This window comes from Notolepis coatsorum (genome assembly GCF_963971535.1).
Source record: "Notolepis coatsorum genome assembly, chromosome: 1".
In the NCBI taxonomy this organism is placed as follows: domain Eukaryota; kingdom Metazoa; phylum Chordata; class Actinopteri; order Aulopiformes; family Paralepididae; genus Notolepis; species Notolepis coatsorum.
The window spans coordinates 25,909,033-25,923,943 of NC_140165.1; the positions used below are offsets into that span (position 1 = coordinate 25,909,033).

General features: G+C 43.8%; 1 protein-coding gene across 1 annotated transcript in view; it reads left to right on the forward strand.

Moving 5' to 3' along the window:
* Nucleotides 1–14,911, forward strand: part of nbeal1 (neurobeachin-like 1) — a gene marked incomplete at its 3' end in the record, with an annotated part of 156,290 nt that overhangs the window by 44,927 nt on the left and 96,452 nt on the right. The window contains 3 exon segments of the mRNA XM_084319022.1: nucleotides 8,697–8,858; nucleotides 10,480–10,561; nucleotides 11,919–12,046. Coding sequence (XP_084175148.1) covers nucleotides 8,697–8,858; nucleotides 10,480–10,561; nucleotides 11,919–12,046 — 372 coding nt within the window.

Sequence of the window (14,911 nt, forward strand, 5' to 3'; positions counted from 1 at the left end):
TCAGTTCTGTCTCGTATTACTGCGCAAACCTGGGCATGTTGAGACATGTCTTAGCGGTGGCTTTGAACTCGACATTGGGGGTATGGCCGTTGGCGCCTAGGGGGTCGCTGTCCAATAGGAGAACGAATATTATGGTCTGGCCTGTACCTAGGTAAAGGGATATTCTGTGTATATGTACAAAGAATATACAAGGGATATCAGACGATATACAAATATTATACAAGGGGTATCAAGCAATAAATATATATATTCGGTTTAATCTGACCCTTTGTAACATAAATGGTAAGTCAATCAATTTAACATTTACAATTAATTAAAAACAACTGCAGACTGTGGTGAAATGGTTGATTTAAACTGACCAATAAATGCTAATGAATTGCGTTTTAAGGCACAGAAGCTAAAAGCTGATTTTCCTAATTCAGTGCAAACTCTGGGGACCTTAAGCGTAAACCAAGCAATGAAGTGATGTAGTTGGGAGATCACCAAGTGATGACAAGGTGGGAGATTTTGGCTTCCAATGATTATGAAAACAAGATAATCGACTTAGTCGGGTTATGTTCCTGAGTCGGGTCTTGTTTTTCAGTTGAATTATATTTAAAGTTCAAGGAAATGTACTGTTAAAAATATGTTTTTTAATCATGTTAAATAATGCTATATTCGAGCAGCCCTACTTTGAACCATGGAACGGTGCGGATTGACGTTCATGACTGCACTCTGTGCTTTACACCGTGCAAACCTCAAATAGCATCACCACACACAAGGTGCTTTGGTGCAAAGGTCACATTCCAATGCAAACAATACTGTATAGCCTTTATCCAAACATCAGGAGGGTATATATAAGCCTAGGCTTCTTCCTACACCTCTTCGGTCATTCTTTTATTTATTTTATTTTTTTTAATCCTTTTCCTCCCTTTTCCGCACTTTTCTCCCATCACAATGTTAGTCGTTATGCCAATTCCCTTCCTGGTTGTTGCGCACTTACCCCCTACCGTCGGTCTGGGAGGGTGAAGACTACCACACGCTTCCTCCGATACATGAGGAGTCAACCAACCGCTTCTTTTCACCTGACAGCGAGGACTCTCGTGTGGGAGGATCACACTACCTCCCCCAGTTCCCTTCCTTGCTGAGCAGGCGCCCCGACCGACCTGTAGGAGTCGCTGTTTACAACGACCAGGATACATACCCCACCGGCTTCCCACCCGCTAACACTGCCAATTGTGTTAGTATGGACGACCGACCAAGCCGGAGGTACCGCTGACAGCTGGATTAGATCCCAGTGTCTCTGCGGTGGTAGGCAGGCGCTTAGTCCGCTGCGCTACCCAGCCACGCCTCTTCAGTCATTCTAATATTGTTTTCTTTCTATTTTGATACGCTTTGTGGACAAAATTTATATGTAGACCTACTTTGTAAAGAAAAAGTTAATGACCGAAATAAACTAAACTAAACTAATCATATACTTGAGGGGCACATTTCAGAATTTAACATTTTAGTTTTGTGAAAGTGAAAATACAGATCCCTTCAAAGTAAGGTATTATTTGTGGGAAATATTCTGCCAGGTTTGACTTAACACATTGGGTGCCAACGACAAGAAATCTCGTTGTTGGCCGCCATGCGTTGAGTGCCAATGACGAGAAATGTTGTTATTTAATCGTTATTTCTTTTATTAGCGATATCCATACATTTTTCATCCATCCAGTCTCACGTTATCATTGGTACTGGCTCTGAGCTCGAAAAGGGCAAATACCACCCCCTATCGTCTCCCAGATGGTATTGCACCCATTGGAATGGAGTCAATGGGAATGCATCAGAAAAAAAACTCCGGGCTCCACATTTTACTTCTGAGGCATATAACCTGAGACTATTGGATCCACTGAGGGAACTGGAAGAAGCGTCGATTATGTGTTTCGAGGTATAACGTTGGATCAATAAACGCGATCGATATTTGGAATGGCGATCAGGAATTGGATTAATCTTTTTGCAGAACATCTGATGTGAGGTAAGGACTTTATTTGACCAGTATTGGGTTAATCAGAGTTTTTTTTCTCTCACAGCGTTCACAACGTGTCTCCTATGTGTGTGTGTGCATAACGTTAGCGCCATAGATAATCGATTTTTCAGCCCGCTTCTCTAGCGTGCATAAGTACACATATACTATCGATAATCTAGCGTTTATTTGAAAACGATTAATAAATAGGCCGAAAAATTACAACGTGTTTTGTGTATTCCACTAAAGAGCTATTTTCGCGGATTTTTCTGGAATCACTAGAAATCTTCAAAACTATACTCGTATTCAAAACGGTATAAAACGGAAATGTACTGATGAAAAAACAATCCGTTTCATACATGTTGACTGCAAGCAAGTCATTGATAAGCGACAGGCGTATTAGACACATAGCCATAATTTAAGATATAGTTTATGCGTTCGCAAATGTGCTCGTCCTCTCATTGATTAGAGTGGCGACATCCAAGCGATAAATCATGCACCCCCTGCTGGCAACCAATGTGTTAAACATTGGTATTCAGGAAAAGCTCATTCTGAGTTCTGAGGCTTTAAAGTTCATGGAGAGATTAGCATACAGAACTACTGATCCCACAATGCAAAGTGGCCTTGGTGGACTATAGACCACCGCAACACTTCTGGGATTCCGCTTTTTCGCACCTACTCCCGAACTACGCATGCGCAGATTGCCCACAGAGTCTCGGCCGTTGTGGTCTTTGTGAGTTCAACATTGGTGAGTTACGTAATGCCATTTCTCCATTGTGAATGCTTGTATACAAAATAGCCTCGATATATATATATATATATTTTTTTGCATATCTACAAATCAAAGCCACAGTATGGGTGTGTGAGAACATAATATTGTGTTGGTGAATGATGAGTGCACTTGTGTGCACTGACTGCACACACACACACACACATACATACATACATACATACATACATACATACATACATACATACATACATACATACATACATACATACTCACTCACTCACTCACTCACTCACTCACTCACTCACTCACTCACAGTCACTGGGCTATATCAGGTAGCATCCATTCTTCTCTATGAGAGATTAAGAGGGGCGATGCATTGTTGGCCGTGCCACCAGCCGTGTTCATGTAAGCAACGAGGAACAGCGGAGCTGGGTGGTTCAGTCAGATGTTATATAACAGAGGGAGAGGGAGAGTGTGGCGTGCGGTGAACTGCCCAGGTGCTGAGCTGGAGGGGAGGAAGATGAAATCCCATTAGCTCCTCTTTCTCTCTCTCTCTCTGTCTCCATTGTCTCTCACTCTTTCTGTCTCCTCCTCTCTCTGCCATCTCTCTCTCTGCCATCTCTCTCTCTCTCTGCCATCTCTCTCTCTTTATCTCTCTGTCTTTATCTCTCTCTATATCTTTCTTTCTCTCTCTCTCTCTGTCTGTCTGTCTCTCCATTCATGTCTTTGTGTGCATCTTAGAGTCAGTGTTACCTTGCAGGATATCTGCTCTCCAGAGGATTCAGCTGACATCTCAAAGAAAAACGCCCAACGATAAATACATTTGACAACCATCCCAAACTACAGTTACAACCATCCCAAACTACAGTTATATTCATCTCTAACTATGGTTATATCCAAAAACATCACTCCCGGAGTTTTAAGCTAGGCTAGTGGATAAAGCAACGTTTTGAATACAGATTCTTCAATTGTTTCCACTTCTACTGAGTTTATTAATGTACTTCCTAACTGGGCAGACTGGGAAATGACAGATGAAGGACTATAGTGATGCATATCTTACATACAGTACGATCACTACGTCCCGCGTTGAAACAACTCTTTTGATTTTTGTATCAAGGCAAGAATGACTTGGAACCCACATGTCAAACAGACTGGTATGGTCCTTTTAACTCTTTGAGCGCCATTTTTTTCCCATCTTTACTCAATGGCGCCAGCGTTATTGACCATTTTAGCGATGTTTGCAGACCCATCATGTGTTCTGTATTATAGCTATGGAGACAATAGTATGGCTCATTTGTAGGGGTGTAACGATGCGACCTCACAACGATTAAATTCTATTACGATTCTTCAGGCAACGATTCAATGCATCATGAAATCTCTTCATTTGACCACGATTCCATTCGATTAATTTTCTATCAGTTAATTCCCCCAAAATGTTTGAATACACAAATGTGGCTGGGGGAACTGATTCACTCAGCATGAATTGACTATAGGTCAATAAAAACAATACAAAAAAAGAATAAAACATTTTAAATTTAGATTCTAATCGATTCTAACATTTTCAAATCGATGCAGTTGAATCGTCACATTAGGATCGATGCATTTCGATGCATCGTTACACCCCTACTCATTTGACAGGCATTGTTCATAGTCCATCACTGACTAACGAGGTAATTTCTACATACTGTAGTTTGTGCACTATTACACGCTAAACATCGCCCCTTTCCAAAATAATCCAGTCTTTTTTCATAGATTGTGAGATATGGCGCATTATATGCAATATGCCCAAATCGTTCTGGTTGCTCGCCCCAAAACCCCAAATACTTCCAAATCAAAGCTATATACCATATACATGTCTTCACAAAATCATCAATGGGGGGGGTGGGGGTCGTTTTAACTCAAAACTGTGATCGTTACCAAAAGCAAGTTTTACGTCCGGTAAACTACGACACTGTGATCGGTACAGAAGCATGTTTTACGTAAAAATAAATACCAGCAGGTTACCTAAGATAGACCTTACCTCAGTCAGAAAGTACTCCAAAATGAATAAATCCCAGTCGATCCCATGGCGATCGCAATTACTCATGTATATTGGGCATGGCTACCATACTGGAAATAATAGCTCTGAGGCAGCAAATCTTCCACCGATTGCTATGTTGTGATCCACTCCTAGGCGGAAACAGCCGGGGGGGATCACAAGACAAGTGATATTCCCAGTTCAGAAGGTAGGCGATACTGCCACCTGGTGATATTAGATCGTCATTGCAATTCCAACGTAGGCAGATGAGCCAGGGAGACCTAGGGAGCTCCGGCTGAGTGTATAGAACGGGGATCAAAGGAAAAAAGGATCAAAACCGAGAATTCTCGGGTATGGCGCTCAACGCATGGCGGCGAAACTCGACTTTTCTCGGATATGGTGCAGAAAGAGTTAAGAAGAATGACTTGGAACCCACATGTCAAACAGACTGGTATGGTCCTTTAACTCATTCGGGGCCAAACCCGAGATATCCCGGGTAAACCTGCCATGCGCTGGGCGCCAAGACCCGAGATATCTCGGGTTTTGCTCGTTTTAATTTTTTTCGATTTTAATATCCTATTCAATGCCAGGGACCCGTATGTTGCCGTTAGAAGGCCTACTGAGACGCTGAGGGTGCAGTACCTGCCAGATTCCCCCAGGTGGCGGTATCGAGCTGCAGTAAACCCTGTTCCAGTCCCTTGTGTTACACTGCAAAGGTCTACAGGCACAGATCTTCAGTAGAGGCAAAGCTAGAGGTTAAATCGGTCGCATCCAAACGTCTAGGGGACATCCGATCCATATGCTGTGATTGATTATGCCATGGACCAAATCGACATTGGATGTACCAGATGGCGATCAAACAATTGGAATATTATTTTTGGAATACTCCCGGCCACAGGTAAGGACTATCTGACTCAGATTCAGATTCAGATTCCTTTATTGAGCCATTTGTGTAAAAACACATTGGTAATTGTTGGGGGGGGGGGGGGGACCTGAGGCATTGATCAGCCTGGCGGCTGAGGGGAAGAAGCTCAGTCTGTGACGAGCTTTCACAGCCTTTGGGATCCTCAGCCTTCTCCCAGAGGGGAGCAGGGTGAAGAGGCTGTGACCGTTATGGCGTGTGCCAAATGGACTTATGATCTACCAGATGGCGATCAAATTATTGGAAAATTCTTTTTGGAATCCAACTGGCCAAAGGTAAGAGCAATTTGACGTCAATTTCAGCTTGATTGTGCAAGGATTTCATAGCCATACCCCAGTTCAATGTATGTTGTGGTAATAATGAATGCCGTTATTGGCAATCAATTAATCACAAACGCCCCCCCCCCCCCCCCCCCCCCCCCCCCCTTCACGCATTCATGATGGAACATAATACCGATTATATGCATTTGGATTTTTAACTGTAGCGTGTGTAGGGACTAAACGCCAATGGATTTAACGCTATTAGCATTGCCCTTATAAATAGCCTCACAGGAATGATCCCAGATCATTCCGATATAACACTCATATTCACCACAGTATAAAACGGGAACGTATCGATGGGAAAAATATTTTTTTATGGCATATTGAATGGAAGGTTCATACTGTCAATTGACAATGATATTGGATCCATATATAGGTTTAGCTCTACAAACAAGGTGACCGATTACATTACATGGGGTTAATTGGTGGCATGAGCCTATGCACTTCCCGGAAGGGGCGTGGCACCCAATGTGTTAAGAAGAATGACTTGGAACCCACATGTCAAACAGACTGGTATGCTCCTCTTTAAAATGGTGAAGCAACCCACCACTCCATCTCTCCTTTCCTACCCCCCCCCCCCCCCCCCCCCAGCAGCTGTCCTGTTTTCTCACACAGAACCGCATCGTGGTGATTTGTCCCGCGTTCCCCTCTCCGCTATGTGTTCGGTCCACGAAGCACAATGACAAACAGGAAAGACCAACCCCAGCACGCTGCTACTCCATAGAACACTGCGTGTCTGTGGTATGAGGCGACCTGGGCGTATGAGGCGACCTGGGCGTATGAGGCGACCTGGGGTATGAGGCGACCTGGGGTATGAGGCGACCTGGGGTATGAGGCGACCTGGGCGTATGAGGCGACCTGGGGTATGAAGCCACCTGGGGTATGAAGCCACCTGGGGTATGAAGCCACCTGGGGTATGAGGCGACCTGGGCGTATGAGGCGACCTGGGCGTATGAAGCCACCTGGGCGTATGAAGCCACCTGGGGTATGAAGCCACCTGGGGTATGAAGCCACCTGGGGTATGAAGCCACCTGGGGTATGAAGCCACCTGGGGTATGAAGCCACCTGGGGTATGAGGCGACCTGGGCGTATGAAGCGACCTGGGGTATGAGGCGACCTGGCGTATGAAGCAACCTGGCGTATGAAGCGACCTGGGCATATGAGGCGACCTGGGGTATGAAGCGACCTGGGGTATGAGGCGACCTGGGGTATGAAGCGACCTGGGCATATGAGGCGACCTGGGCATATGAGGCGACCTGGGGTATGAAGCGACCTGGGCGTATGAGGCGACCTGGGCGTATGAGGTGACCTGGGGTATGAGGTGACCTGGGGTATGAGGTGACCTGGGGGTATGAGGTGACCTGGGGTATGAGGTGACCTGGGGTATGAGGTGACCTGGGGGTATGAGGTGACCTGGGGTATGAGGCGACCTGGGTGTATGAGGCGACCTGGGCGTATGAGGCGACCTGGGGTATGAGGTGACCTGGGCGTATGAGGCGACCTGGGCGTATGAGGTGACCTGGGGTATGAGGTGACCTGGGGTATGAGGTGACCTGGGGGTATGAGGTGACCTGGGGTATGAGGCGACCTGGGTGTATGAGGCGACCTGGGCGTATGAGGCGACCTGGGGTATGAGGTGACCTGGGCGTATGAGGCGACCTGGGCGTATGAGGTGACCTGGGCGTATGAGGCGACCTGGGCGTATGAGGTGACCTGGGGTATGAGGTGACCTGGGCGTATGAGGCGACCTGGGGTATGAAGCGACCTGGGCGTATGAGGCGACCTGGGGTATGAGGCGACCTGGGCGTATGAGGCGACCTGGGCGTATGAGGCGACCTGGGCGTATGAGGCGACCTGGGGTATGAGGCGACCTGGGCGTATGAGGCGACCTGGGCGTATGAGGCGACCTGGGAGTACGTGTCTCGTGTGTGTTTCTGTGCAGTCATGTTCAAAGTGAATCCCAGCCCCTTGGAGGCAAGTTGAACATGTCTTCGTGAAGCACGCAAGCGCTGTTGGCTGAGCGGCTGGACAGAGCGTATAATCTGATGTGGTCTTGAGGTGTCTAATGGTTGGAAAGATGTCTGTTTTCAAATACGTCATGCTCCTAAAATCCGGCTCTGTGCTCTAATTTTATCATATATTATAGTGTTTGTGTACAGTGTGTTCATCTGGGTGTATATCTGTGTGTTTGTGTGAGTGTGTGGAAAATCGTATGCATGCATAATTTAATGGGGTGGTTTCAAAACCCGCTTTAAAGGGGCATGACAACATTATGGGAAATGCGTTTACCGTCTTCTGTCCAAACAGATTTCAGTGAACCGGAAAAAGGGAAAGTTTACGAGCAAATCAGGCATTTTGTACACACACACACACACATGTGAGTCAAAGACCACCTATACTGTATGCAATGAGCGTATTGTGATTGGTCAGTCGTTATTCACTATGTCGATTATGACTGCAATTTGTAATGGTTTGTTTCAATGGGGAGGGTTCTGCAGAAACTGCACAATGTACATATTTCACATTGTCTCAGTGTTGAGACAACCCCTCATTCTGCAAAAACAATGCACAACACAGGAAAAGGACATTTTTACTATAACATTTTAAACACATCTGGAGGGGATTTAAACCCTGAGCGTTGGTTTTATCTTTTTCTTTTATTACCATGGATTGAAAATAAAGCATGTAATGTGTGTGTGTGTGTGTGTGTGTGTGTCCAGGCTAGAGGAGGTGCCTCCGGTCCTCACACTGCTCCCAGACAACATCCTGCAGGTGTTGCGTCACCAGCTGATCCAGTGTGTCCAGAAGGCCTCGGACGGCCTGGAGCCCGAACAACAGACCCTGGCCTTGCTGCTGCTCAAGTTCCTCATCCTGCTGTGCCGGTACAAGCTGTGATGCTCACGTCACAGTGTAGTCTCACTGTAGCCAGACCTCTCTCTCCACACTATGTTAGTCTCACTGTAGCCAGACCTCTCTCTCCACACTATGTTAGTCTCACTGTAGCCAGACCTCTCTCCACACTATGTTAGTCTCACTGTAGCCAGACCTCTCTCTCCACACTATGTTAGTCTCACTGTAGCCAGACCTCTCTCTCCACACTGTTAGTCTCACGGTAGCCAGACCTCTCTCCACACTATGTTAGTCTCACTGTAGCCAGACCTCTCTCTCCACAATATGTTAGTCTCACGGTAGCCAGACCTCTCTCCACACTGTTAGTCTCACGGTAGCCAGACCTTTCTCCACACTATGTTAGTCTCACGGTAGCCAGACCTCTCTCCACACTATGTTAGTCTCACTGTAGCCAGACCTCTCTCCACACTATGTTAGTCTCACTGTAGCCAGACCTCTCTCCACACTATGTTAGTCTCACTGTAGCCAGACCTCTCTCCACACTATGTTAGTCTCACTGTAGCCAGACCTCTCTCCACACTATGTTAGTCTCACTGTAGCCAGACCTCTCTCCACACTATGTTAGTCTCACTGTAGCCAGACCTCTCTCCACACTATGTTAGTCTCACTGTAGCCAGACCTCTCTCCACACTATGTTAGTCTCACTGTAGCCAGACCTCTCTCCACACTATGTTAGTCTCACGGTAGCCAGACCTCTCTCCACACTATGTTAGTCTCACGGTAGCCAGACCTCTCTCCACACTATGACACTATTTTCAGTCGTTGCTGGTCGTGATGCCGTCTGGGTCTCATCTTCGAAAGACTCGACAATATGTTTCGGGCTGGATAACGTCCAGGTCATCATACCAAGGGAACTTGTCTTTCTCGTCCCCCGAACTCACACTTTTTTGCAGCAAGTCGCGGACTTTAATGTATTGCTGGTGCAGTTTTTTTATTTTGACGTGGCATTGATCCATCGTTCTATTATACCCCATTACCGCCATCCTCTCGGTAAACAACTTGTACACCTCGTTGTTTTTGTGGGTGCCCACAAGCAGCTGTTTTATTTGGTCTTCTGACCATATGTCGATCAGGGCTTTCACCTCATCATTTGCCCAAGTCTGTCCACGAGACATGTTTATAGTGTGCTTGTTTTGCAGTGAATGCTGCGCGCCGCAGTGTTTTTTTCTTCCTTCTACCCAAGATGCATAGTTTATCAGGTGACTTCCTATATTTGGTCCGCGTTTGGTCCGATGAAGCCAACCGAGACCTATGTTTTTTGGTGGACCAGAGTTTGCATGTTTGGTCCGCACCAGAGTTCGACTGCGCATTCACACAAACCCAAAAAAGCGGACTATCGAATTCTGGTCCGATAGTCCGGACCAAACAGCTCTGGTGTGAAAGCGACCTTAGTCTCACGGTAGCCAGACCTCTCTCCACACTATGTAAGCGGCGTGGGGAGGGGAATTCCCACTGAAATGGTTGGCCAATGGCGTGCTTATAGTCTATATCCTGTGAGTCAGACTACTCACAGTTTGACTGGACAGCACACATGATAAATTATGGATAAGCTAATGTGATGGCACGTCTCTGTGGGTGTGTGTGTTACTACAGGAACCTGTCCAACGTGGAGGAGATCGGCACCTGCTCCTACATCAACCACGTCATCACCATGACGACCCTCTACATTCAGCAGGTCTGGTCTGCCCCCCCCCCCCCCCCCCCCAAATCATCTATCCATGCTACATGGCAGCAGAGCCACTTTTAACTCTTTGGACACCACGACCATGAGCATCTTTTGTTCCTACCACGCCAATGCTCTAAGAGATAGGAATAAGTGGCGTGTTTGCAGGGCTATATATATATTCTATATTATAGCTATGGATACAATACTATGGCCCATTCGACATCAACTATCGTTCAATATGTAAAAAAGAATAAATGTTTTCATCCATACGTTCGCGTGTTATACCGTGATGAATATAAGTATAGTTTCAGAGTGATCCTGGTTAATCCCAGAAAACGGCGAAATACAGCTATACGTGAATTTCACTAAAAACTTTGGTGTTTCTCGCCTGGACACGCTACTATTTCCAAATCAAATGTATATAATAGGTATTATGTTTCATCATGAATGCATGAAAGGGGGGGGGGGGTTGTTTTTTTGACGCTTTGATCGTCACCAACGGCATACATTGTTGAGTAACGTTACACACACACGTTGCGATCAATGTGAAATCATGGTTGGATCAAAGCAGGATTGATGTCATATAGTCCTTACCTTCACTAGGAGGTACCCCAAAAAGAATATTCCAATTGTCTGATCGCGATTCCAAGTATTGGTGTCCATCGTGTCGCCAACATAATCCACCACAACACATGCATCGGGGGCATTTGACGCTTCTCAATCTGATCGGGCAAACGGCTCGCTGCGCCCGGAGGGATTTGAACGTAACACAGAGTAAGATACAAGGTTGCAAAGGGTGCTCGATACTGCCACCCAGCAGGATGCGGCCGGTATTGCACTTTGGCGATCTCAGGATGATTCCCGAGGTCCGTGTGAGAGAAATTAATAGAAATATCGAATAAAAGAAATAATGATGAAAACCAGACTATACTTGGGTCTGGCGCTGAACGGTTGGCGAGTTAACCCGACTATCCTCGGGTCTGGCATCCATTGAGTTAAGATAAGATAAGATATTCCTTTATTGATCCCCTTGGGGTATTTACTGGCCTGGTGTATCTACAGGTTTTGACAAATTAATGTCTCTCTCTCAGTTTTTCTCTCTCTCTCTCTCTCTCTCTCTCTCTCTCTCTCTCTCTCTCTCTCTACCCCCCCTCCCTTTCTCTCGCTATTAAATAATAAAATAAATGTGATAGTATTTCCCATCATTGCTGAGCAAGAGTTTTGTACAAAAGGAATTATAGGCCATTCCCATACACAGGCCCGGTGAAGCAAGTTTTACACTGATAAAAGGTACATTATTTAAAGCCACAATGTGTAATTTTGTGCATGTGTGTGTATTGTGTGTGTGTGTGTGTGTGTGTTTCAGTTAAAGAGTAAGACCAAGGAGAAGGAGATGGTGGACCAGACGCAGGCGGAGGAGTTTGTGCACCACGCGCTGGCCTTCTGCGAGAGCCTCTACGACCCCTACCGCAACTGGAGGCATCGGACCTGCGGGTAATCGGGCTCACTTTGAACACGAGGGGACCTCAGCCTCCCTCGGGTGGTTCTTCTGAAGGGTTTCACATTAGAGATGCAGCCACAGCACTCCATCACTGGACACTAGGGATGTTAACGATTAATCGAAGATTATATTATATAATAATAATAATAATAATAATAATAATAATAATAATAATAATAATAATAATAATTATTATTATTATTATTATTATTATTATTATTATTATTATTATTATTATTATTATTATTATTATTATTATTATTATTATTATTATTATTATTATTATTATTATTATTATAATAATAATAATAATAATAATAATAGCCTCTTTAAAAACTGTTGCTTCGTTAACAGTTGGTTGTTTTCAGCGTTTTATGCACATAATTTGTTATTTAGTTAGGCCTATTGGTATTGGAAATGTTCATCCACACAAGTAGCTTTTTCATTTTTGTTCATTTATTAAGTTAATATAAAAAGTCGAGTTAATATAAAAAGTCGAGTTAGACCGCGCTCACAATGTCTGACACTGAGTGCTGAAATCCCGAAGATTAAGTTGAAGAAAGCAGGAAGCCGGACCAGCACTCTCAGATTCAAAAGTTTTAATGGCAGCCTGAAACATACATGTTTCGGAACTGATTTGTTCCTTCGTCAGTGTTTGGCTAGCAGTGTTCAATGAGACAAAATGGTGGTTATATACCAGGGTAGGCAGGAAATGACATCAAAACACAGGTGTGCCTGGGATTGCTGGTCAACTATGACCCTAGGAAGGACATTTAAATATAAAGTCTATTCCTAAATACAAAAAAATGCATATATACTGTACCAAAATTACCAGAAACAAAATACATCTTGCCCTTAGTTTCTAGGGCTAAATAGATAAGCCCCTTACCGTATTTACTAAACGAAAATTCTCCTATGAGCAACCTTAGAAAACCATACCTCATACATAAAAACAATTATAATTATGAAATAATAATAATGATGGTGAAAGGAAACAGGTTAACACGTTCTCTTCATTCCATTCCCCTTGGTTCAATGCAATTGAACAAATGAATATAATAACATTCACGTTGCAATAATAACTTGTGCCTGTCTCCCCCTCTAGAGTCTAGAGGGCCTGTGGACTAAAGCTGGCACGCCATCAGGCTGCTCAACGAACAATAAACACTATGCAGCAACCATCAAATGAACACAGCACACACATCCACACCGTACACGCACACACTCACTTTAAACGGGCAACTCACTGCAGCACCCACTTTACACACTTTAGAACACACTTTACACTTTATATTTATTGGTAAAGGATTTGCACTACAACTCGCACACCTTACTGTAAATTGTACCTAAATTGTACCTCATCCCATTTCTGCTCTGCACTATATAGTATTGTATACTACAAAGTAGACTACCCTGGTACTTTGATTAATGTATACTCAGTAGATAGTAAATTATTATAACACTACCTCCTGCATACTGCACCTCATGTGACACTGTGAATAATGTGAATATTCCTCAGCTAGTCAGATAGTAAATTATATTGACCATATTGATCAAATTGTTTACACTGCCTGTGTTGTCTTTTACTACCTGTATACTGTGTTGTTTTACTACCTGTACCCCTCCCCCCCTCCCCCCCATGCTGCTATGATGCCTGAATTTCCCCAAGGGGATCAATAAAGGAATATCTTATCTTATCTTATCTTATATTAGTACATTGCATAGTATATTGTATATTGTATGGTAACTCAGTTACTTCTATTCTGCATCGAACATTGTACATATGTCTATACTGAACACTGTGACCTCTATTTTACATGCTATACTATTTTATTTCATACTATCGTGTCTAACACAGTCTCTGGAGCGAAACAGTAAGAAGCATTTTGTATAAAAGTATTCTGTACTTCTGTATGACAACTATTAAAGAAACTTGAAACTAACTCGAGTCCCATGTATTTAAGATCATTAAATATGTTTCTGGTCATTTTGTAATTTTGGTATATATGCATTTTTTGTATTTAGGAATATACTTTATATTTAAATGTCCTTCCTAGGGTCATAGTTGACCAGCAATCCCAGGCACACCTGTGTTTTGATGTCATTTCCTGCCTACCCTGGTATATAACCACCATTTTGTCTCATTGAACACTGCTAGCCAAACACTGACGAAGGAACAAATCAGTTCCGAAACATGTATGTTTCAGGCTGACATTAAAACTTTTGAATCTGAGAGTGCTGGTCCGGCTTCCTGCTTTCTTAAGTTAATATAAAACCGTGTTTAAAACATTGTTGAGTTTGTTAAATATATGCTTTTGATTTGTTTAACCTCTTAGCGTTCCAATGGCCCGCCCTCGTTTGACGGCATCCCGCTGTTGGCTTCGTTAGTACAGTTGTTTGTTTTCAGCGCTTTATGCGCATAATATGTTATTTAGTTAGGTCTATTGGACATGAGTAGATTTTTCATTTTTGTTCATTTATGAAGTTAATATAAAACCGTGTTTAGAAGATTTTTGAATTGGTTAAATACATGCCTTTGATTTATTTTAACTGGCGAGTGACTTTTTTTCTTTTTTTTTAACATATGGAACTCGCCCGCCTAACACTTTGGGGGCCATTTGGATCCGTCTAAAATCACTCTAGACGGCCAGCATTTCTAAACAGACTTGCATAGTCCGTGGGGCTGTTTGTAGAGCTAAATCTATACTTTATAGTATTGCTATCTGTCCATTCTCATTGTCAATTGAGACCATAAACCGTCCCTTCAAAATGGCTAAAAGAAATAATTTTTTCATCAATACGTTCTCATTTTATAGCATCTTGAATATAAGCATTATAAGGGATTTCGGCTAGTATAT